Raw genomic sequence first — 23,820 nt, forward strand, 5'->3', positions numbered from 1 at the left:
AGAGAATGTAAAAAATCAAATATATTCAAAGCACTGTAACTTCCATGCCTGAATTTTCATTAGAATAACAAAGTATATTAAAGCTACATTGACCTTGTTTGATGTAGGTGTGGTATAATTGGCAACAAATTGATCAACATGTGTCTGATCATAGAACATCAGCTGTCCAAATAGAGGTTTTCCAAGACTCTGCCCAGCTTTTTCCTTCGTCCAATAAATAGAGCATCAAGAGACTCAAAGATCACACCATCAGTCTTCAATAAAATGGTGAAGGATAAAATCATGCAATGTATTTGAGTTCAATGATGCAAATGATGCAGTCAAAAAGGTGTTTGAGATAGCATTGCTAATGTTCTTTTTACTAAATTGTCATTGTTAAACAAGTAATACGAATATACTCACTTTGGGACAAGTAGGACAGATATTTCCTTCATCAAGCTCAGGAATAACACAGCTCAACATGTTTAGTTTATGTCTGTAAATTCTGAAAAAAACAATGACACAAAGAAAGCAATTATGCACTCTTAAACAAATGACATAAACAAAATACAGTGCAAGACAGTAATACTTGAGGAAAAATCCTTTCCCATCATAAACTTTAGCATTTTGATTTCCTCCAATTAAATACATCTCTTAAGATGAGATTCTTAGGCTATAAAATTGACTGCAACTTTCCCAGCAATTCATACGTAGTACAGCAGTGCAATAAATCAGTGACCTACATGCAGTTACCTATATTCTTCAAAAGCATCTATAATGACAGGATACATTTTGGTGTTGCATAAGAAGAGAATATGTGGTTATGATTAAACTCTTCAAATGACTGACAAATGCTTTTATTGATGCCTGGCATTCCATCTGCACAGAATGAATCAATTCAAAAACTCAATTGCAAATGCAATTCTTGGTTTTGTAGGTGTTCCACCCCAAAGGCCAAATTGCAGAAGTTGAACAAACTCTGGAGAGCATGAGCAAAACTGTACCTCAACAGTACAAAAGGTGCCTAAAATTGAAAAAGATCCAAAATTATAATTGTGTTGAACCATCCCAGCTAAAATGAAAAACTTTTGCAGCACATTTTACATATAACATACCTTTAACATCAACAACAGAAACACTTCTTTTGTGACGAGCTGTTTGGCATGAACAATCATACACCAGCATGTTCATGAGTTTATATGGCCAAAACATGCCATCCTACAAAGCAATGAATAACCTCGTAGAAATTAGTTGTAATCAATCCCTTTCTTGCATTCATAAAAATATTAGATTAGTGCTTGTAGCATGTTTCACAATGTAAACTCTCATTTTATTTTTGCATTTTTTGTTGCAAGTGTTGAGAGAGTTAACTGTAAACACTTTTATAATATCTAGCTCATAAAGGTTACCTTAAATATTTCAACATGATGACAAATATTTACGGTTGTGTGCATCTTTAACATACAGTTCTCACAATACTTTGCCATTGGACCACAATCGCTGCACCTAAACTTTGCTTCATTATCACAATGAATACACTTCAGATTGCTCCAATTTTGCCAGCAAACTGAAATGTATTCTTTATAATTGAATGTCGCAAATTTTCCCATGCTTTTGTTTTCTTTCAACTTTCTGGTAATAAGAAGATGATTCTTCACAATCATGGTGAACATCACTTTCAAGATCACTGTTATCTTGTTCCATTCCCAGTTCATGGCCTTCCAATGCACCACAATTATCAGGACTGTTAAAAGAACAGCTTCCTCTATGATCCTCAGTAACCAATTCTGACAAATCCACCTCCTCTCTCTCAACATGGCCATCCTCATCATGATATGTGACAGCTACAGTTGCTTTAAACCTTTTATTGCTCCTACAAAATTATCATAAAATCTATAAAATGAAAATAAATGTTGAAAAGTCTAACAGCTATAAGGCCGTTATTTGGTGTACCTTGGCATCTTTTAAAATTACCAGCAAGAAAATCACAAATCAGAAAATATTATCGATATTACCAATGACACAATAACATAAGTTAAACGACCAAAGTACAACGTATGTATCTCCCACGACTACCAGCCGACGTTTTGTACCCGTACTTTACCGGCTTTTAGCCACGTCTCATAAGACGAATGGAGTGATTTGTTTGGTTGGTAAAACGAAAGGGTTTTCTTCCGGTATATTGTAGGAGCCTTTTTCCTAGGGTAGGGTAACATATCTCACGTGACCGGAAACGTAAATCATTTAAATTATTCCACAGAATCGACTAGAACGCCGCACCTGAGATATCATGTAGTTGGTTGTGTCTTGTAATCTTTCTGAATTTGTGAAGGTATGTTGATTTTAAACTTTACCTTTCGTTGTTATATTGTATTTTGATTTTGTGATTTAATGTTTCATGTCCATTTATCGATTATTTTGTTTTTCTGTAAAATATTCTACTTCCGCGTTATGTACGTATGTAAATGTTTTATAAAGATAAATTTGTTGATTTTGGTGAGATTTGGAACTAGCTCGAATCAAGTTTGGAAAATGAACTTGTTAACTTTCATATATCTTTATATAATAATAAAAAGAAATAAATTTCTACTATATAATAGTAATGTTCTACATCGATACACATCATGTGCATGGTCACGAGGTAGTAGAGGAAATAAGATATTCATGGATAATTTCGTAAAAGCACTATTGCTAATGCGCATTTAATATACACGACAAGTTTTTTTAAAATAGACATGTTTCGACATCTCATGATGCCATCTTCAGTATGAGTGAAATAATAAGTGATACAAGGTTTATATAAAAGTAATATGATACATAAATTACAACAATAAAAGGAAATAAGATAAATTAATAGGGAGCGTCCGAGCGTATTATAAACTAAATATATTGAATTTATAATACGTTCGGATTATCTTATTTCTTATTATTGTAATTTATGTATCATATTACTTTATATAAACCTTGTATCACTATTCACTCATACTGAAGATGGCATAATGTCGAAACATGTCTATTTTAAAAACTTGTCGTATATTAAATATGCTTACAATGTAATAAAATTAATGCCCAACATAAAGTTTTGATTAGAGCCATAGAAATAGACCAAAAATATTGTAAAATTGAATTTATTGTAACTTTTCGTCTTTACTGAAGACATCTTCAGACAAAAAATAAATAGGGTGTTAAGGACAAGATATTATATTTACAAAAGGGTGTTAAATTACTACTAAAGGAGGCGGTGTCAAATGGATTATATGATAAGGAAGTTAGGAAGTAAAATATAGAGAAATTAAAAGAGGTTAAGTGGAATGGAGTTTCCTTGCACGTTAAGTGAAGGCTTGTATTTATTGATTAGAAGGCTCTCATGAGTGGAGAGTTCATAAGAATCGTTAGAAGAGGAGATTATTTTAAAGTCGTCTAAGTTGGGGGTGTGTCCAGTTGCGTTAATGTGAGCAAAGATGCTTGATAACGCAGGGTGGGAAACTTGGTTGCCTGTAAGGGGATATTCCCAAGTGCTCCGAAAATCTGGTGTGTAGATGACGTGTGGTCACCGTGTGGTCACCGCATCTTCAACCTTTGTTCTACTTACGAAAATTTTCATACACAACTCGAATTTACCAGAAAGTCACTTACCAAAAACGGTTTTCCTTCACGTATAATTGACCAAATCACACGTCGCTTCTCCTTAACAACACCTCCAAACCACCTGTCTTGATTGCTCACAAAATGCCCATCTATTTTTGTCATCCTTTCACCGGCATACACTCCCTTCAAATTCGTACACAAATTAATGGCCTTTTTGCTGCAACCTTCCCACATATATCTATTAAATTTGTTTTTTTGCTCTTCCCCACGTATCTCTTCTTTCTTCCCCTTTAAGGACAAAATTCCCAAACCGCTAAGATCTGGTGTAGTCTATTTAGTCAAGTGTCGAAGCTGCAACGCCTCGTATGTGGGTCAAACCACACGTCATCTACACACCAGATTTTAGAAGCACTTTGGAATATCCCCCCTTACAGGCAACCAAGTTTCCCACCCTGCGTTATCAAGCATCTTTGCTCACATTAACGCAACTGGACACACCCCCAACTTCGACGACTTTAAAATAATCTCTTCTTTTAACGATTCTTATGAACTAACCATTCAAGAGAGCCTTCTAATCAATAAATACAAGCCTTCACTTAACGTGCAAGGAAACTCCATTCAACTTAACCTCTTTTAATTTCTCTTTATTTTACTTCCTAACTTCCTTATCATATAATCCATTTGACACCGCCTCCTTTAGTAGTAATTTAACACCTTTTTGCAATTATAATTTCTTGTCTTAACATCCTATTTATTATTTGTCTGAAGATGTCTTGAGTAAAGACGAAACGTTACAATAAATTCAATTTTACAATTTTTTTTGTCTATTTCTATGGCTCTAATCAGAACTTTATGTTGGGCATTAATTTTTATTTCACGAATTCGATTTCCAATACACATTTAATACAAACGACAACTTTTTTGAAAATAGACATGTTTCGACATCTCATGATGCCATCTTCAGTATGAGTGAAATAATAAGTGATACAGGGTTTATATAAAAGTAATATGATACATAAATTACAACAATAAAAAGGAAATAAGATAAATTAATGAGGAGCGTCCGAGCGTATTATAAACTAAATATTGTATTGAATTTAAAAACTTAAACATTGAGGTCAGGGTTAGTTTTGTTAATCTGGAGTGCTTTGATTTTAAGGGTGAATGAGGTGTAGGCAGCGTCCATGATTTTGAAGTAAGAGGGTGAATAGTGGTTTCACACCACTTTCATACAAAACCGGACTTATACGCACACTAATCGACAGAGCATACAAACTTAACAATACGAACAATGGCTTTCAACGAGACATAAAAAACACCACATCCACTCTTTTACGAAACTCTTTCCCACTTCACTTTATTAACAGAACCGTAAAACGATATCTCGACAACAAACAAAGCAACAACCTCAAACAGTTGACAACTAGACACCGAAACTCCTGACACGACGATCACGACCAACACAAATGAAAATTCCAAAATAAAAACTCTATACTTTAAACTACCATACATCGGACATTATTCAGGACACACACAACGCAGACTTACAAATATTATGAAACGCTTCTGTACAGATATTGACATTCGACTAATTTTCACATCATTCAAAATCAAAAACCTTTTCTCATTCAAAGACCCAATCCCTGATTCAATTAAATGTATGGTGGTATATGAATTCAATTGCGCGTGATGTAATTCTTGATACATTGGCGAAACTTCACGCCATTTATCCACCAGAATCAGGGAACATACCACAACAGACAAAAATTCTCATATCTACCGACACCTTCTTAAATCTCACTCATGTAAAACCAACTATTCACCCTCTTGCTTCAAAATCATCGACACTGCCAACACCTCATTCACCCTTAAAATCAAAGAAGCACTCCACATTAACAAAACTAACCTTGACCTCAATGTTCAAGTTTTTAAATTCAATACAATATTTAGTTTATAATACGCTCGGGCGCTCCTCATTAATTTATCTTATTTCCTTTTTATTCTTCTAATTTATGTATCATATTACTTTTATATAAACCTTGTATCACTTATTATTTCACTCATACTGACGATGGCATCATGAGATGTCGAAACATGTCTATTTTCAAAAAAGTTGTCGTTTATATTAGATGTGTATTGGCAATAGTGCTTTTACGAAATTATGGAAAAATTCGATTTCGGCTCGGCAAGTCTCTCGCTACTATTTTACGAAATGCTGCCCTACTTTTACGGTGTATACCTATTTCCCCCCACTATGTCTCTATTTGTTGGGGGTGGAACAAGTTCAAACGTATCACTGTCAATTAACGCTTTCATTTCATCATACATGGCTTTTTACTATTTTACTTTTACATTGGAGCTTATTGCTTGGGAATATGTCGTTGGGATGTTGGATACTCTGTAGCAATAATCTACGGTATATGAAACAGTATCCTCCCCTGAAACTTCTTCTGTCATATACTCGTCAAGATATTTACTCTTACTTCTTATCCTAGTGGGGTATCTTGATTCTCTAGATGTCTCTGGAGCACTAATGTCTTCGTTAGTTGTTTTGGGGTTTCTTTCATGCAATTTTGCTATCTGAGGTGCAAGTTCTTCAACATCTAGTTCTGGCAGTTCCCTGCTACACTCCCTGAAGAACTTAACGCATCTTACACGCTCTACCTTGTTAATGTCAGGGTAGTATAGTAGATATGCTGGACTATTTTTATCATACCCTACGAAAATACCTTGTTTACTTCTAGGGTCTAACTTTTTTGAATTTTGTGAATAACCATAACAAACACAACCAAAAACGTGCATTTTCCTCAAGTCTGGTTTTGAGCCTGTAAACGCTTCGAACAAAATTTTGTTCAACCTCGAATTAAAACAACGATTCCTAATATAAGCAGATGCCATGACGGCATATGTCCACATGGATTTTGGTAGTTCCACTTCTAGCAATAGACACCTAGCCATGTTAAATAAAGTTAACCACGATCTCTCAACTGTGTCGTTCTGGTGTGGAGAATATGGTGCACTAGTTTCATGCCTAATTTTGTTTTCCCTAAGAATCGATTTGAATTTCTCGCTTGTAAATTCAGTGCCGGTGCCGTTATCACTTCTTATGCGCTTCACATTTCCGTAAGGTGCAACATCTGCTAAAAACTGTTTTAATGCTTGTGGTGTATCGCTTTTATGCTCAAGAAAATAGACCATATTCAATCCTGAATAATCATCCACAAACGACAATGCATATCTAAACCCTTCTCTTCCTACCGGATCAATAGGACCTGCAAGATACGTGTGAATAAACTCAAGAGGACTTCTCGCCTTTTTATCTTCCAGCTTACTTTTCGCCTGACACAGTTTACCTTGTGTACAAACCTCACGCTCAACATCCCTCAGTCTGTGATTTTCATCCCCTTAACCACCTTCTCTAGTTTCCTAACATCCTTGTAGTTGCAGTGACCTAGAACCTTGGGCCACTCGTAAAGAGAACATGCATTTTTATTCGAAGATGATATGCTATTTATATTGTAAAATTTGCCTTTTTGTTTTATTCCAAACGTTGTGCCATCAGGGCACTGTACATGCTTATCGTGTTTATCTAATTTGACTTTTGCCCCTTTTCTACGGCGGCATTTACTGAGAATATACTTTGATCGTAAGATGGAACATATAAGGCATTACTTAATAAGACATCCTGCGCATTTCCATGCATGTCAACTAATTTGACTTTAGCAGTACCTTTACCGACTACTATGTTGGCTTTACTGCCATCTGCTAATTCAATAAAATGCGCTTTACTATCAAATTTACTATCAAAATCTATAAATTTTGACTTATCGTTAATAATGTGGCTTGTAGCTCCTGTGTCCACAAGTAGAGTTAAATTCGCTTGATCCTTGTCCTTCACGTCTGCTTCAGCGTTCTCTTCTTCATCCTTTGACACGAATAAAAAGAAGTGTTGCCATTCACTGTCACAGCGCTGCTCGTCTTTAGCTGACTTGGACGTTTCTTTCGTCTTTCGGCAATCTTTCGTGTCATGGTTGCAGGGGCGAAACTAGCATCTTTGAATGGGGCTGGGGATGAAATTGCCCTGCAAGGAACTGATGCCCTGCAGATCATATTTAACATTACAAACCATATATTTTGTAATACATGTTGTATTTTTTGTGGCAGAAGAAATTTAGCGTACTATTATATCTTTAATGGCAGTTTTCGCATCTTTGCAGTTGCCCAATTTTTTAAAATAATATTTAAGTCAACATTTTCTGTAGATTTTTGACATGACAAGAACGATAAAGTCATTTTCGCGTATCTTTCATTGTGGATGTCAGGCATGTTTTAAGAAACTTTAAATTCATGCAAAGAAACACCTTGTACATTTTTGGCATTTACATGAAATTTGATGTCGATTACAGCAGAATAGTTGGTAATACAGAATTTACCACACAGTGTGTAATTAATTTGTTTTTTGTTTGGACACAGTCTCAATCTGCACACAACTAGAATGAATTTGGGTTTTCATTTAAATTGACATGACATGTCCTATATTTTACATGATTTTTTATTGAAAAGGAATTCTGCATCAAATCTTTACAATTAATTCTAAAGACAATCATTATCTTTTTAAGAAATGGTTTTTAAATGCAAAGGCTAAATTACAGAACACTCTGCTTCATATATATTTCTATTGTACAGCTGACTAAGTAGTCATTGTATTTAAGTAGACGGCCTGCACAAACTTTGTGTGTCAGTTAGACAAATTGTTAAACACCTTCCTAAGTGATAATATAACTCAGTACCTCCATTTTCATTCCAACATGCAGTGGCGTCGCTAAAGAGGGGCCTGGGGAGGGGTCACGTGCCCCCATTAAAGTTGGCTGTGCCCCCAAGTGCCCCAATTTGAATTTTATATAAGAGTCTTTATATGAATCACTCGAAATTGAAAAAGAAGCACATGGCATTAACGTAGCCCTTACGAAATTCGCACAACTTTACTCTAAAGGGAAGAATTCTATTAGCTGTGCAGACTAGTTTGCGTTGCATTTACCCTTTCTGGGTTGTTAGCCAAGTGGTGAAGATTTTAATTTCTTAAAAAATAAAAAAAACAAAGCAAAAATTCTAGAATAATTCAAGTCTCCAGTGGGCAAGGAAGAACAAGTAATATTGTGATGCTTATCATGAACGTCATTACACCATATCATAGAATTTGTATGAGATCGTGGACAAGTATACTCGTAGACTCAAACTTGTAGACACAAAAATACAAATATAGCAATGACTAAGAGTAAGGCTCATGAAAATACTGCAATTCTGGAAGTATTATAATATGAAAACATTTCATTAAAATCAATAATCAATCTACGTAACGTTATAACACAAAGAATGTACAAATCCGCAAGGTTAAACTTGGAAGTTAAAAAATTGAAACTATTAATGTTGTGATAAATATTTCAAACGTTTCCAGTGCAGAAGCAATTTTTAGGGCTATTTCGCTAGCGACGGACGTGGTACTAATTTTGTGCCCCCCTCCCCACGCGCAAAATCCTGGCGACGCCACTACCAAAATGTAGCCAAATGCCTAAATGCAGGAAAACTAAAATGTCCAATTGCGTTGTTTTCAACTGCCATCCTCGATATTCATTTACACGTACAAGTAAAACTGTAACATTACGTAGCTATGTTTGATCTTCAACAAATTTAGTTGTCTATAAACTCTAATTAAAGAACCAATTTATATTGATACTAATAATTTTATGACCCTTAGATGCAGTCAAGAGAAGAAATTAATAATTTCTACCTGGAGAAAATACTTACAGATGTTGAAAAGAAACTTGTTGATCTTTTTGTCCAAGAATGGAACACTCATTACAAAAAATCCCACGGAGAATGGGAAAATACAAACGTCAGTGGTAAGAAGTTGTTCAATAATGAAAAAACAAAAAAGAAACGTCATGACAAACATATTCTGTCAAAATTTCAAGAGGGTGACACAAGTAAGTGGGATTGTACAACACTATTTGCAGCAATATTGTTTTCCAACTCAATTGGAACAAAATTGATCCAAATTAAGGCTGCTGTGGATAAACTTCGTGTTAAGAAACAAATTCATCCATGAAAATAAAGGAAAAGTTCTGATGACGAATTTCAAACAATGGTTTGTGATATTGAAAACTCATTTAAAGATCTAGGATTTTCATTCACTGAAATTAATAAAATTAAAAGTCAACGAAACACATTTAATTCTTTTCAAAAACTTCCTTGCAAACCAAATCACAATGTGGTTAAACGTACAGAGTTACTTAATCAAATCACAGCAGATCTCAATAACTTGCGCAGTACTAACAATAATGAATTAACATATTACTATATTTCTGGTAATCCTGGAAGTGGTAAATCTGAATTAGCTAGACAAATTTGTGAAGAAATGTATAACTCGTTTGACTGGGAAAATAAAACAACATTTGTGATGACACTCGAAGGAAAAGATATCGACTCTCTTTTGAAAACTTACGCTGAGCTTTGTCAACGATTAAGCAATGATAAAACTGTCATTGAAAATACTCTGAAAGAAGCAAAAAGCAGCGAAGACAAAATTAAAGATTTTCAATTATTGATGACACAACAACTGAAATCTTGGCAAACATGGTGGATTGTTGTAGATAACGTGGTTGAACTTCATAAAATTTATCCATTATTACCTCAAGTTGGTGATCATAGCTGGAAAAATGGTCAAATTATAATAACTGTCCAAAATACAGATGCCATACCACCAGATGGAAATCTAAATAAACACATTTCAGTTAGTCATGGTATGAACAATGAAGAATGTCGACAACTTCTATCTGTCTTTTCTGATATTCATAATAAAGATGAAAAATTTTAAAGATTTATCAGACAAATTAGATCGTCAACCGTTGTTCCTGGCAAATGCTGCTTCCTACGTAGGTAGTGTAAAAGTGTAAATCCGACATTCACGTGGGAGCAATATTTTGATAAGTTGAATGAAGGAGAGCGACAGAACATGGATGGCAATTTTCAAAAATAAACACATCTTACTTAGGAATGAAAACTGTTATGTTAGCAGTACAAAAAATGCCGAAGAATCCATCTTGTTGGAACATGTTTTAAACTTTTCTCAATAATATCTTTCGATCCCTTACCACAAGATGTTATAATACAATTTATTAAAAGCATTGATCCACAAAATCTGCAGAAGATGTCTGTCTTCAATTAAAGCATTGTTCTTTATTCCTTCAAACGGAAAACAACGACATCCGCCTGCACAGCGTTGTACACGAAGCCATCATAAATTATTCATCGCAGACCTTTGGCTGTAAACAAAACGAAAATAATTCTAAAAGTCTGCAGCTGATCTTGCCTGTCAAGTTGCTTGGGCACTAAATCATTTTGAAGACAGAGAAGATGAAATCAAAATAATTCCACATCTAATTAAATTCATAACAAATTCATCATTTCAACATTTCCTAAATAAGTTGATCGATGTAAAATCATCAAAACAAAAACTTGATGAAAGAAATTGGAAATTTGCCAAATATTTTGTAGATGTTTTGAAAAGATTTTGCAACTATAAACTTGCAACTAAAGTACTTTATGAAATAACAGAAATTCAAACTAAAGTGTTAGGTGTTGATCATATTGATGTTTCATATTCGTACAACGAGCTGGGTGATTGCTTTGGAAGAATGGAGAATATGAAAATGCTAAAGATTTTCTCGAGCGAGCAATGAAATTCAAACAAAACATTTGGACCTGACCATGTTAATATTGCGACAACGTACAACAATCTGGGTTTGGTTTACATATATGGGAGAGTACGAAAAGCAAAAGATTTTTATGAACGAGCGATGAAATTCAAACAAAACATTTGGACCTGACCATGCTGATATTGCGACAACGTACAACAATCTGGGTTCGGTTTACAATAATATGGGAGACTACGAAAGAGCAAAAGATTTTTATGAACGAGCGATAGAAATTCAAACAAAAGCATTTGGACCTGACCATGTTAATATTGCGACAACGTACAACAATCTGGGTTCGGTTTACAATAATATGGGAGAGTACGAAAAAGCAAAAGATTTTTATGAACGAGCGATAGAAATTGAAACGAAAGCATTTGGACCTGACCATGTTAATATTGCGACAACGTACAACAATCTGGGTTTGGTTTACAGTAAAATGGGAGAGTACGAAAAGCAAAAGATTTTATGAACGAGCGATAGAAATTGAAACGAAAACATTTGGACCTGACCATGTTAATATTGCGACAACGTACAACAATCTGGGTTTGGTTTACAATGATATGGGAGAGTACGAAAAGCAAAAGATTTTTATGAACGAGCGATGGAAATTGAAACGAAAACATTTGGACCTGACCATGTTAATATTGCGACAACGTACAACAATCTGGGTTTGGTTTACAATAATATGGGAGAGTACGAAAAAGCAAAAGATTTTTATGAACGAGCGATTGAAATTCAAACAAAACATTTGGACCTGACCATGTTAATATTGCGATAACGTACAACAATCTGGGTTCGGTTTACAGATATATGGGAGAGTACGAAAAAGCAAAAGATTTTTATGAACGAGCGATAGAAATTGAAACGAAAACATTTGGACCTGACCATGTTAATATTGCGACAACGTACAACAATCTGGGTTCGGTTTACAGTAAAATGGGAGAGTACGAAAAAGCAAAAGATTTTTATGAACGAGCGATGAAAATTCAAACAAAAACATTTGGACCTGACCATGTTAATATTGCTACAACGTACAACAATCTGGGTTTGGTTTACAGTGAAATGGGAGAGTACGAAAAAGCAAAAGATTTTTATGAACGAGCGATGGAAATTCAAACAAAACATTTGGACCTGACCATGTTAATATTGCGACAACGTACAACAATCTGGGTTCGGTTTACAGTGAAATGGGAGAGTACGAAAAAGCAAAAGATTTTTATGAACGAGCGATAGAAATTCAAACAAAAACATTTGGACCTGACCATGTTAATATTGCGATAAGGTACAACAATCTGGGTTCAGTTTACAGTGATATGGGAGAGTACGAAAAAGCAAAAGATTTTTATGAACGAGCGATAGAAATTGCAACGAAAACATTTGGACCTGACCATGTTAATATTGCGAAAACGTACAACAATCTGGCTTTGGTTTACATAAATATGGGAGAGTATGAAAAAGCAAAAGAGTTTTATGTACGAGCGATAGAAATTCAAACAAAAACATTTGGACCTGACCATGTACTGCAATAATATACAACAATCTTCATTTGGTTATAAACAAACTATAGATATTGAAACTGAAGCATTTGGACTTCTATTTATCTTTTATTTGCTAGAAGCTAAAATACTCCTGTCTTTGAGAAAACCTACAAGGAGATAGAAGAAGAGGAAATCAATTTCTCTTTTCATTTTAGGTATGTCTTCTTTATACTAAAGATGATTAGAAACAGTTGTATTGTAGATTTCTTTTAACAAAGGTTCAAATAACATCAGTTGTATATTTTTAAAAGATATAAATATATTATTGACAATATTCAAACATTTGTATTTTCAAGTTTTCAACTGTCATTTATTTACTGGAACAGTTTTTCTTAAGAAACTTGTATGGAACTATCAAAGTATATTTATAAGTTTAGTTTGCAACATCTAGCTATTCAGGAGTTGTGAAGTTCCTTAAAATGAATGTTGTTGGGTCATTTTCTTGTATAATGAGAGTAAATACTGATCTTACAGCAACCATGATCATGTAACATCCCTTTTTGAAATGCTGAAAAGCCCACAAGATTTGCTTTGCTATATAAGTATGAATACAATCTTTTCTATATTTATTTCTATTCATTCATATAATTTACAAAATATACTTTCTATTTATGAGAATTGTAGTTGTTTGAAATGGACATGCAGTTATTGTTATTTGATTCAATCATACTTGATTTGAGGACTGACATCTTAATTGTTGTGAAAATGTTTGCTTTTTTTTACTTTGGAGAAAATATTTATTTAATGATTGATTCAATAATACTTTATTATAGTTCAATTTATAAAGGCAGTGTAAAGTAAAAGTTATAAATAACCTGAAGAAGAAAAAGCAGGATATCATTGCCATAGCATTGACAGAAGTGAAAATGACACATTTAACTGTCCGACTACCAGATTTTAGATTACCATATTTAATAATATATAAAAAATCCCAGTTGTTGCGCAGGATACTTGTTAATTGGGGGGGGGGGAGGGGCACAAATTCTTATATGCATGTCTTAATCTGTTGAAAACAATGGATTTCAAAGGAACTTAATGTGGCAGAACATGAATGTATGAATATATGCCTCCTACCCAAAAAAGAGTCTGCTATGCCATTTTTTCCCAAGGCATCTTGAAGAGTTCTGGCATTGTGTGTAACAGTTAGTATTTCATTTTGCAAGGAAATTCTTCTTATTTTTTTTCCAAAACATTATTTGAACATTAGAGAAATTGTAAACAAACTATAAAAAGTTTATATTAGGAATATATTTCTAGGGCAACACCCTCCTTTAAAGTATGTATCCATGTTCAGGAGTGAATGACATGACCAGACATTTTTGGCTAATGTCTTTACAACTGATAAGAACAGTAAATGAGTCATTTCTACAGGTGTCTTTACTACTGATATGGACAGTAATGAGTCATTTTCATTGCTATGACATTCATGTCTTGCTTTAGCTATAGTTTATACTTTACATTGCTTTGAAACTGATTCTCCCAGCTACATAAATGATTTTACCACAAAATCCCATTACAAAATGTTGTGCTTATCTCTGATCCCAAGAAAATCAAATATAAATTAAAAATTAGATTTACTACATTTAAATGTAAGCAAAAAAAGAACATTGTCACAACAATTAAGGTGTAAATCCCCAACCGTAAATAGAAAGAAATGTTGAATCAAGTAACCAAAATATTAACCTTCTCTCCACACACAATTCTTTAAAATACAAATTAGATTTTACCAATTATCACAGTGAACAGAAATTTGTATATTTATACAGCAAAGCCAGTGTTAGGGCTTTTTAGAAAACTTACTAAGCACTATAATTTTTACATGTAAATAATGTACATGTTAAGATTTTTCTTATTAAACAACAAAAAGAACCAAACAAACACTTCATTTAAACCTTTGCCTACAGAAATTGAAAATACAACTGTTGCTGGTCAGTTAAAGGAGAAAGAAAACATACCCAAAAGCCAGGGCTAACAAAGCATCTTGCTCCTTGAAATGGAGCCACAAATCTATTCCCTTCTGTAAAGACTAAACACAATAAAAATCATTGCTGACAAGCGTTTTGATAGATCTGGCATTGGTGACCACCTGACAATGTAATTTATCTTTATGTATGTTTTAGGTAGTGATGTAGCCAAGAAAAATGGAGCTTTTACTCTAATTATGTGTGTCTGGCCCATATTTACTGTTGTCATCTTATATGTAGTGTAATGAGTAACGAAAAAGTAATTGAACAAAACATTTATTTTCATAGCACTGGTAGACTTGCTATACGCTACGAGTTGTCATGGTGTTATTCCTGAATTCTGATATCTTCCTTTGATTCTTATTTTTTTATTTTCCGTAAATTATACATGTATTTAATAAAATATACATTTAAGTTGATTTATCCAAAGGGGAGCCCCCACGGTCTAGGGATGTAAGTTCTTGATACAGGGTGTTTCAAAAAAGGTAATACAACTTTTACTTGTTGATGTGTGTAAATTACTGAATAAATAACTGTAGTTTTAAATATTTAAACAAAGAGTTCCAGGTTCTAGCTATGGAATGCTATGTTGTTTGTTGCGATTTGTAGGAAAATGAGTGAAATGCAAGCGCGTTGAAAAATTTTGGTCAAAGTCGCATTCTTTCACCTTTGAACATTTTTCCATCAACATGAAAGGTGCTTCACTTTGATTTTGCTGGTTTGTTGACTGACTATCACATATTTCATGGTGATGTCTCATTTTTCAACCTTGACAATATTTGAAATTATCTGACATTTACAATTTCCATGATTCAGCAAAAATTGATCCTCAAGGAGCCTTAATTAAACGTAGTTAAATACATAATAAATGAATAACTACATACGTATAATATAGAAGCTAAAGTGCATTAAAAATCCCAGTCAAGAAACTTATTTTAATTACTTTTATACCTCCTAGCGTGGAGATCAATCATTGCCTCTGAATCATGCAAATTTCAAACTATCGGCTGATTTCAAAGATGACCAGTTCTTTTGAGACATTGTAAGATATTTTGATTACAAAAAATTTGCAAAGATCATCAAGTGTACGCTCATTACGCTGAAATCGATACACTGTGAACCATTTGGAAGAAATAAAAGCATAGAGCACTGTTTTACCCGCGGTTAATCAAGTTGTACTAGATTTTGAAACCCTTAATTAGCATTAAATTTGTTTCTATATCTCAAATATAATACGCTTTAATAATTACTTTAAGCATTAATTTGTGTTATCCTTCGTCATTGACTTCAATTTTCGTCGATCAAATAAAGATTGAAAGTTTGAGTTGATCTTAAAATATGCCCCAAATTGCGGAAAGCGTGTGTTTTCTGATTAGTCAGTTCTTAGACGTGTACTTAATTCTACATGGTACACAAGTAAAAATGACTTGCTAATTTCATCTCATTTCTTTTTGTTTTTTATGAGCCAACGCTTTAATTCTTAAGGTTTGCTGATTGCGTAAAGCCTGGTTCACATATGACTGAGACATGACTGAGGCATACCTGTGATGATGCCTGCGTTGTTCTTAAGGCAAATGTAAACACACATCGCTGACACACTAATGGTGTTTCAGGGAGTCGTAGGAGTTACCTGCAGTATACCGCTGAAATTCCGTAAATGTTGAGTTGTGTTCAAGTTTCCCGGCATGTCGGCGGCTAAATGGCGGTGTACGGAACTTATTTTGGTTATTTATGTTAAATGTGAACGCTTCTCCGATTGACCTGCGATTTCCCATAATGCATTTGGGTAAAAAGAAGGCGGAAGAATTTTCAACACAGGACATGGAACCAAAAAAAGACTCAATGGAAAAATTCCAATCACTTTACGATAAAAATAAAAACTTATGGATACAATCCGCAAATATCGGGCTATTTATGATAAATCGTGTCCAGAGTACAAAAATCAAAGAGTAAAATACAAATTATTCTCTTTTTTTTCAAACCGGCTCTCCCATCTTTGATGTATTTTGAAACGACTTTAAAAAGGGCCGCATAATTTGCTAATAGTAACGCTATTTTCAAATTACGAAGTACTATTTTGTCAAATTCAAACTGCAGATAAATTTTTGTAGTCAATCGGCGATTTGAATTATGTCATTGAAAAGCATCGCAGACATGCCTCAGGTCTGCCTCAGCCACAAGATCAGAAAGCATCTCAGGCTTGCCCCTAATAATGCCTCAGTCATGTCTACTAGTATTTTGTAATTGTCAATCATAAAAAGCAAATCCTTACGTACTCATCGAGTACCTATTTTTAAGAAATTATCATTGTATAAAGAATGTTTCAATGATACATCCTGTATAATTATTCAAAGGAAAATTTAAAATGTTATAAGCACATTAAACAAACAATTGTCGAATGCGTCAACAACCAACCTGGTGAAACGGTAAATGAATTGAAGAAATAAAAATTTTATTAACGTGAAAGTTGTTTAAAAGTCACTATTTGTTATTCGGCTTATTTTGATATCTATGTTGCATGCTTCGTTGTTTGTCCGTCTATGCTTAATTAATCTTTTGCTTGCATTTATGTGTCTGTTGATATCGAAAATAATGAGTTACAAAGAAACAATGTTAGTGGTCCAAAAACAAAAGAATATTTTACGAATAATAGAAATGACATTGTTTAGTACATCCAAAGAAGTTAAGTCAATTGAACAAAAAAATATTTCTTGTGATCATTTATGTACATTTACACCTGTATTAGATGGCAATCCTTGACAGAATAGCGAAATGGTGATCCATTATGATCCATTATAAATTACTGGAACTCCAAAACCCTTTACATTTGTGCTATAAAAATATGAATGTTTAAATAACAAAGTTTAACCAAAGGCGGCCCAAAAAATCGCTGAAATTGTATAAACCAACGATAACTCCCCCCATTCCATTGTAACAGACCGTGTCCCGCAAACTTTGTATTGATTGATTGTATCTATATTATATATTTACCAATTATCTGTTGTAAATATATTATATATTTATTGTATCTAAAATATATATGTGTATTGGTAAATATATAATATACACTAGGTGCCAAAAAAATGAGTCCAGTTCCAATATTGGAAAAGTTGTGGGAAAAAATGTGTCTTTTGAAATATATAGTTACAGTAGCCACTTGAAAATGCGAATGAGACCTGAAATTGCCTCCCACTATTGTTTGCAAGATATTTCACAATATCTAAGCGCATGGGCAGTACATTGGGAAATGGCTAAAGATTTAAGTGAAGGAGTTAGAGGACAAATTGTTGCTCTTACTAACGAAGGTTACTCACAACGAAATGTTGCTGCAAAGCTGGGAGTGTCCAAAGGAGCTGTGCAGCGAACCGTGGAAAGATTTAAAAAGACGCAATGTTATTCCAGCTTACCAAAACCTGGGAGACCACGTATAACAACAAAAAAAGAAGATCAGTTCATAAAGCTAAGTTCTTTGCGCAACAGACGAGCAACTGCTAGCAACATTCAATCGTCAATTAACGCCACCCGAGAAAAAGCAATCAGCAAAACAACAGTAAGAAGGAGATTGGCTGCAAGTGGTCTGAACGGAAGAGTTGCAGCTTCCAAGCCATTGCTTCGCCCGATAAATAAGCGGAAGAGATTCTTATGTGCCAAAAAATACAAGCATTACAGCGTAGACAATTGGAAAAAGGTACTTTGTACTGATGAATCAAAGTTTGAAATATATGGAAAAAATCGCCGTGTTTATGTGAGACGAAGATGTGGTGAAAGATTGTCAAGTCAATGCCTCAAGTCCACCGTGAAGCATGGGGGTTGAAACATTCAAATCTTGGGCTGTTTCAGCTTTAATTGTGATGGGAGTCTTTACAGAGTAAAAGGCAATCTTGACAAAAAGCAATACCATTCTATTGTCCAAAGGCATGCTGTACCATCTGGCAAAAGGTTACGCGGGAGAGGATTTACCTTACTTCAGGATAACGATCCGAAACACAGCTCCAACTTGCGCACAAATTATTTAAGGGACAAAGAAAATCAAGGTGAATTGAAGCTCATGGCATTTCCACCTCAATCGCCCGATGCTAATCCAATTGAACACTAATGGGATGAGTTAAAAAGAGAAAAAGTGAAACATGACGTAACAAGCCAGGACAGGCTATGGGATGTAATCTCCACATGTTGGCATAATATTGAACCATCTACACTTCAAAATCTTGTTAAATCTATGCCAAAAAGAGTTCAAGCCATTTTGAAAGCTAAGGTAGGACATACCATGTACTGAAATTGCTTTTTCGAGAACTTAAAACCTAACATTGTTGTGACAGAGTGGTAATATGCTTCAAAACTAAAAATACGCACTCGATATTTAGTGGACTCATTTTTTTGGCACCTAGTGTATATAATATAGATACAATCCATTAATACAAAGTTTACGGCGCACGGTCTGTTTAGATGGAATGGGGAGAGTTATCATTTGTTTAAATTTCTATCATGACAAGATCAAAGTTACCTCAACACAAGGCATTCGTCCTGAGAAGTTTGCGGGTGTGTAACCATAAGTGACATTTGCAATCAACTTTAAAGCAAATTGTCGAGCATCAAGAAGTTGAAGAAGAGTCTAAAATGTAAATTATTTATGATATTGAATGATTAAAGAAAACAAACGAAGAGTGGAAAGGCATCTTTTTTGAACATGATGAAAACTCCATGACGTTTTACCTACTGGACTTATAAAAACATCAAACATCGCTTCAAAAACAAAGGTTTAATAAAACCAGCTTACTTTATCATCTTTACAATCTTTCATAGCTTTCTTTACCATAATACGTGTGTCTAATATCTCCTCTAACATTCTAAAATAAATCAAACTTATTGAACATATAATAGCCAAAGATATCAAGACCCATTTAGGACAGTAAAGACTTAAGAAGGAACGCTATGTACATTGAATGACAAAGAAGGAATGCTATGTACATCGAATGACAAAGAAGGAACACTATGTACATCGAATGACAAAGAAGGAACGCTATGTACATTGAATGACAAAGAAGGAACGCTATGTACATCGAATGACAAAGAAGGAACGTTATGTACATTGAATGACAAAGAAGGAACGCTATGTACATCGAATGACAAAGAAGAAACGCTATGTACATCGAATGACAAAAAAGTCTTACAAAATATACAACAAAATGCAAATGTTATTTTTTCAACAATTTTTTGAATCAATAAAAATGTGACCTGTAACCAAATGAATGTGAAATATCCCACATTCCCTGGGTAAAATTTCTCGTCTTATGTTAGATTTTACAAAAACAGAGCCGTTGGCGCTTACATGAATATCATCTTGCAGTTTCTGAAAGGAAATGTATTGTTTCAAATGTATTGCTTGTCGTGATGGTAATTTATTAAAAATTCTCACCTCCAGTAATGTTGGAGGAACATTCAACGATGTACAACCAAACTCAAAATGAACAACGACATGTAAGAGAGAGAAAATGACTTTTTACCTTAATTTTACAATCCATGCTACACGACAGGAGAAGATGAGCAGATTTCGGAAAGAATCCTATTGCAGAAACACCTTTAGTGTGACCAGACCTAAGAGAAAGATAAAATAATACAATAATACATAAGTAAGAATATCTCCAATGCTTTCTCTTATCACGACAGTAGAAGGATGAACTTTAGGAAAACAAATACTTAAATGTTATTAAAAAGAGCTGTATAAAGTGAATATTTGCATCAGGAAGTATCGTTACGTTTTTGTCGAGGTTAGTAGAGTCCTGTGAAGGACTGTTGGTGTTGATGTTGACTGACGTTTCGACAACCTTAGCAGTAGTCCTCTTCAGAGTCAAATGATAAATAAATGTCAAGTTAGCCGTGTTTCTTGAAACAAGTGCTTAGGAAGTCCAATACAATATCTACAAACATACGTACGTAGTACTAGAACAAATCATTACTTTATAATAAATAATACACTGATAAATATGATTTTATAAACATATCAAATGATCACCTAAACATCTTGAATTAAACAGAAGCATCGTATTAAAAAAACGCTCATATTTTAAGTTTATATTTGGATGAGACGCTTTCTCTAATGAATACTGTAATGTATAATTGAACTTCATCAATACCATCAAGAATTATATCATAAACTGTCTTCGAACTTAATTCAATTATTACGTGTTTTCCTTAAAATCTACAAAATTTAAAGCATATTGATGACTCTAAGTCAGACGTTCCATGGCGTTTCTAATTATTTTTTGGTAAGTAAACTTTCCTATTTCTTCCGTTTTTGTTTTACAGTAAAGTAACAGAAAACAAACAAATACAAGAACAACTAAAATTCAATAGCATGTTTAACGTCATTTCTGGTATTTTAACTTCCATTTTTTGATTTTGAATAAATGAACTAAATGGAGAATTGTTTACATACCACGTATGAATATGTTGCTTTGGTAGAAAACATAGTTCTGGAGGAGTATCTGACTTGAGATTAATGCCAAGATCTTGTGGAATGTGAAGATATGATCTTCCTTGATAATCATATGCATCTTCAACTGAAAAATAATTACATTTGGTAAAGTTTAGGAAACTACAAGAAAGTATGAAAATTTTAACTAAACTGTGTAATGTGGATTTCTCTTCTGAAGGTTTCATATCATCTTTCTTTGATTTGCTTTTTTTCGATAATTCATACTCCTCAAGTATTGTTGACTCTTCCTGTATTCACCAAGGTAAAATGCTAGAAAAATAATTGTTTGATTTGAAAAATATCTTTATAAAACTCTTTATTTGGGTAATTGAAATACCTCAGATGGTTTAGCAATAGTTTCTTCATCAACAAACTTACTCCATGGTCCTATAGGATAACAGAGAATAAGAGATAGTAGGACAACCTTTCAAAAGCTATTATTATTGTAGTAATCGTACCCTTGTACCCATCAATCACACCAGGATCTCTCCTATCCTCTCTCTTCCTCTTATCTCCCCCCACTGTTTTGTAGCTTCAAACACAATCAATCCCTTGCTATCCTTTGCTTTCTTTAACATCCCAACAAATCTTTATGGATAACAATTGATATAAACATAAAACATTACCAAGCCTATGCATTTTCGTACTCTGAGTCAGTATTTTGCCAGCGTGCAGAAATTGAGTTTTCCTTTCCATGATCTTCAACTGCTCGTCAATTCTAAACAGTAAATACCAAATCATTACAAATATAAGGCACGGTCAGACAAGCACCTGCAAGTTGCATATACATCTCTACTTGTACGTACGTATAAAAACAAGAAATAATTTTTATTCGATATTCCAACTTATTATTCACAATGTTACGACGTACATTCATAGCTTCAAAATTTTCCCACTTCATTTTTCTAAATTCACACTGTTTAAGACTTTAATATCTCTAGAAACATGTTGAACTTTTCGAACATACTTTTCATCTGATTAAATGGAACAGTCAGTTCACTTGGATCAGTGCAACCATTCCATCGATGGTAAAGATCAGCGTACAAGTCCAGGTATATAACGTACTTGCATTTCCAATCTTCTTCTTCTGTAAGTTGTTCAAGATTTACGTATATTTGTAAAAAAGTTTTCTGTGGTAAAACATTTCCACATAATGAGCATCAATAATTATGTGTCAAATCTGTTCCTTAGCTACAAGCCATTGTTTCTCAATTACTAACCAGTCTCAACTTCACGACCAAAAAAAGTCGATTCGTCCTTCATCCACTCACGAATATCATCTATTGAAATGCTGTGAGCTTTAGATAATGAAAAAAAGAAAATTTACTGCTTTCATGTGAGTCGTAAATAGTTCATATCCAAAATCGGAGTCAAATATAATCACACAGCAAATACAAACATATACTCACACGGAAAGCACCTGCATAACTTTTCAATATCTGATTTTGCAGTTTCTTCCACGTCAACAGCTCGCTTCATCCTTGCCATCAGCAAATTGCCTCAAAAAACAAAATTTAATTCATACCTGCTATTACATAATATGATGACATGTTAGCTATGTATATGTTCAAACAAAGAAAGAAAACTAGCTATACCTAAATTAATCTTCGTTTCTTTCCATAATGTAAAGAGCATCACTGAGTACATCAACTCTGTGACTTGGACGCATTTCTTTAGTCATTCTGCTAAATTTGAATGTAAGCTCACAATCTCTCCAACATCTCACCGTCAGTTAGGCCAAATCCTTCTTTACGACGGGGACTAAATTTAACCTTTTACAAGAAAGATTTAGTAAACAATTATAGAATTTTTATCATTTTATCATCTACAATACCATTAGTTATGATAGCATAGGTATCACCATCTGTTAATACGTATGAAAAATAAAAACAATAACAACTAACTTGGCATCGTCCAACATGACCATAGCAGTGAAAAATTGGAATTGAAAATTGAAAATATCAACAATCGGATCCTCCAAATTCTTTTGTAAAAAACAAAATAGAGAAAAACATGTGAAAGACTACCTTTTCAAAGAAAAAAAGTGTTGAGGGAAAGTTATTGACAAAGGAAACAGGCAACAAAGCAACTATTGTCAATTGAACATTACCTGTAAATGTTTCATCAACATACATGCAACATCATACAATATGTTTATTTTGAGTGCAGGATTATCAACATTATCTTTCTCTAATGCTTGGAGAACATAAACTGCATAGCTCAATCTATAAAATATGTAGAATATTTTTTTAAATAATGCAACCACATGTATGCAAAAAGCTTCAGCACTTGCACAAAGCATTGAAAGTAGCAAACCAACTGAAAAAATAAATTTACACCATCAAATGCATGCATCCTAACCACCTCTTTCAAACCAAGAACATTTAGGTAAAATAGAGAAAAATGTGTGTAACAGACCTCTCTCCATGTTTCAAATTTAAGAATTTTTAGGAAACTCATGTCGACAGCCTTGCCCAAAGATTGCTGTTTCATCAAGAGCTCTAGCGATTCATTGATCAACA

The 23,820-nt window shown here is 33.8% G+C and overlaps 2 protein-coding genes and 2 long non-coding RNA genes across 13 annotated transcripts in view; 1 reads left to right on the forward strand and 3 right to left on the reverse strand.

Annotated features, from left to right (window-relative positions):
- LOC124442031 (pre-mRNA-processing factor 17-like) overlaps positions 1-23,820 on the reverse strand; it is a 98,826-nt gene that overhangs the window by 4,474 nt on the left and 70,532 nt on the right. For 4 of the 9 annotated variants that reach the window (XR_006947067.1, XR_006947069.1, XR_006947070.1 and 1 more), the window contains 6 exons: positions 20,328-20,418; positions 20,094-20,173; positions 19,601-19,670; positions 19,328-19,435; positions 17,561-17,655; positions 15,565-15,661 (listed from right to left, as the gene is read on the reverse strand). Coding sequence is in view for 4 of the 9 variants with exons in the window: in XM_046992530.1 (XP_046848486.1) it covers positions 17,617-17,655; positions 19,328-19,435; positions 19,601-19,670; positions 20,094-20,173; positions 20,328-20,418 (388 nt within the window). In the remaining 5 variants the exon portion in view is untranslated. Of the gene's footprint in view, positions 1-15,476; positions 15,662-17,254; positions 17,656-19,327; positions 19,436-19,600; positions 19,671-20,093; positions 20,174-20,327; positions 20,419-21,449; positions 21,547-21,635; positions 21,686-21,924; positions 22,017-22,265; positions 22,386-22,518; positions 22,597-22,707; positions 22,798-22,893; positions 22,916-23,820 lie in introns of those variants that run through there. The other 5 variants (XM_046992533.1, XR_006947068.1, XM_046992530.1 and 2 more) reach the window with 5 other exon arrangements.
- Positions 886-12,843, reverse strand: LOC124442108. The gene is made up of 3 exons (XR_006947124.1): positions 12,831-12,843; positions 1,095-1,197; positions 886-1,003 (listed from the first exon to the last, which is right to left on the reverse strand). It is a non-coding gene; the product is annotated as an uncharacterized LOC124442108 (long non-coding RNA).
- Positions 12,932-15,341, forward strand: LOC124442116. The gene is made up of 2 exons (XR_006947132.1): positions 12,932-13,014; positions 14,980-15,341. It is a non-coding gene; the product is annotated as an uncharacterized LOC124442116 (long non-coding RNA).
- Positions 22,998-23,778, reverse strand: LOC124442081. 2 transcript variants are annotated; one of them, XR_006947097.1, is made up of 4 exons: positions 23,717-23,778; positions 23,409-23,523; positions 23,203-23,282; positions 22,998-23,070 (listed from the first exon to the last, which is right to left on the reverse strand). XR_006947097.1 is itself a non-coding variant. In XM_046992624.1 (3 exons), exons 1-3 carry the CDS (start codon positions 23,598-23,600, stop codon positions 23,002-23,004), a joined length of 330 nt encoding a protein of 109 aa, XP_046848580.1. In that variant the 5' UTR covers positions 23,601-23,604; the 3' UTR covers positions 22,998-23,001. The 2 variants fall into 2 exon arrangements, 1 of the variants encoding a protein (XP_046848580.1); XM_046992624.1 differs by lacking the exon at positions 23,717-23,778 and having other exon boundaries at positions 22,998-23,059; positions 23,409-23,604.

This window comes from Xenia sp. Carnegie-2017, unplaced genomic scaffold, assembly GCF_021976095.1.
Source record: "Xenia sp. Carnegie-2017 unplaced genomic scaffold, XeniaSp_v1 HiC_scaffold_20, whole genome shotgun sequence".
Lineage (NCBI taxonomy): Eukaryota > Metazoa > Cnidaria > Anthozoa > Malacalcyonacea > Xeniidae > Xenia > Xenia sp. Carnegie-2017.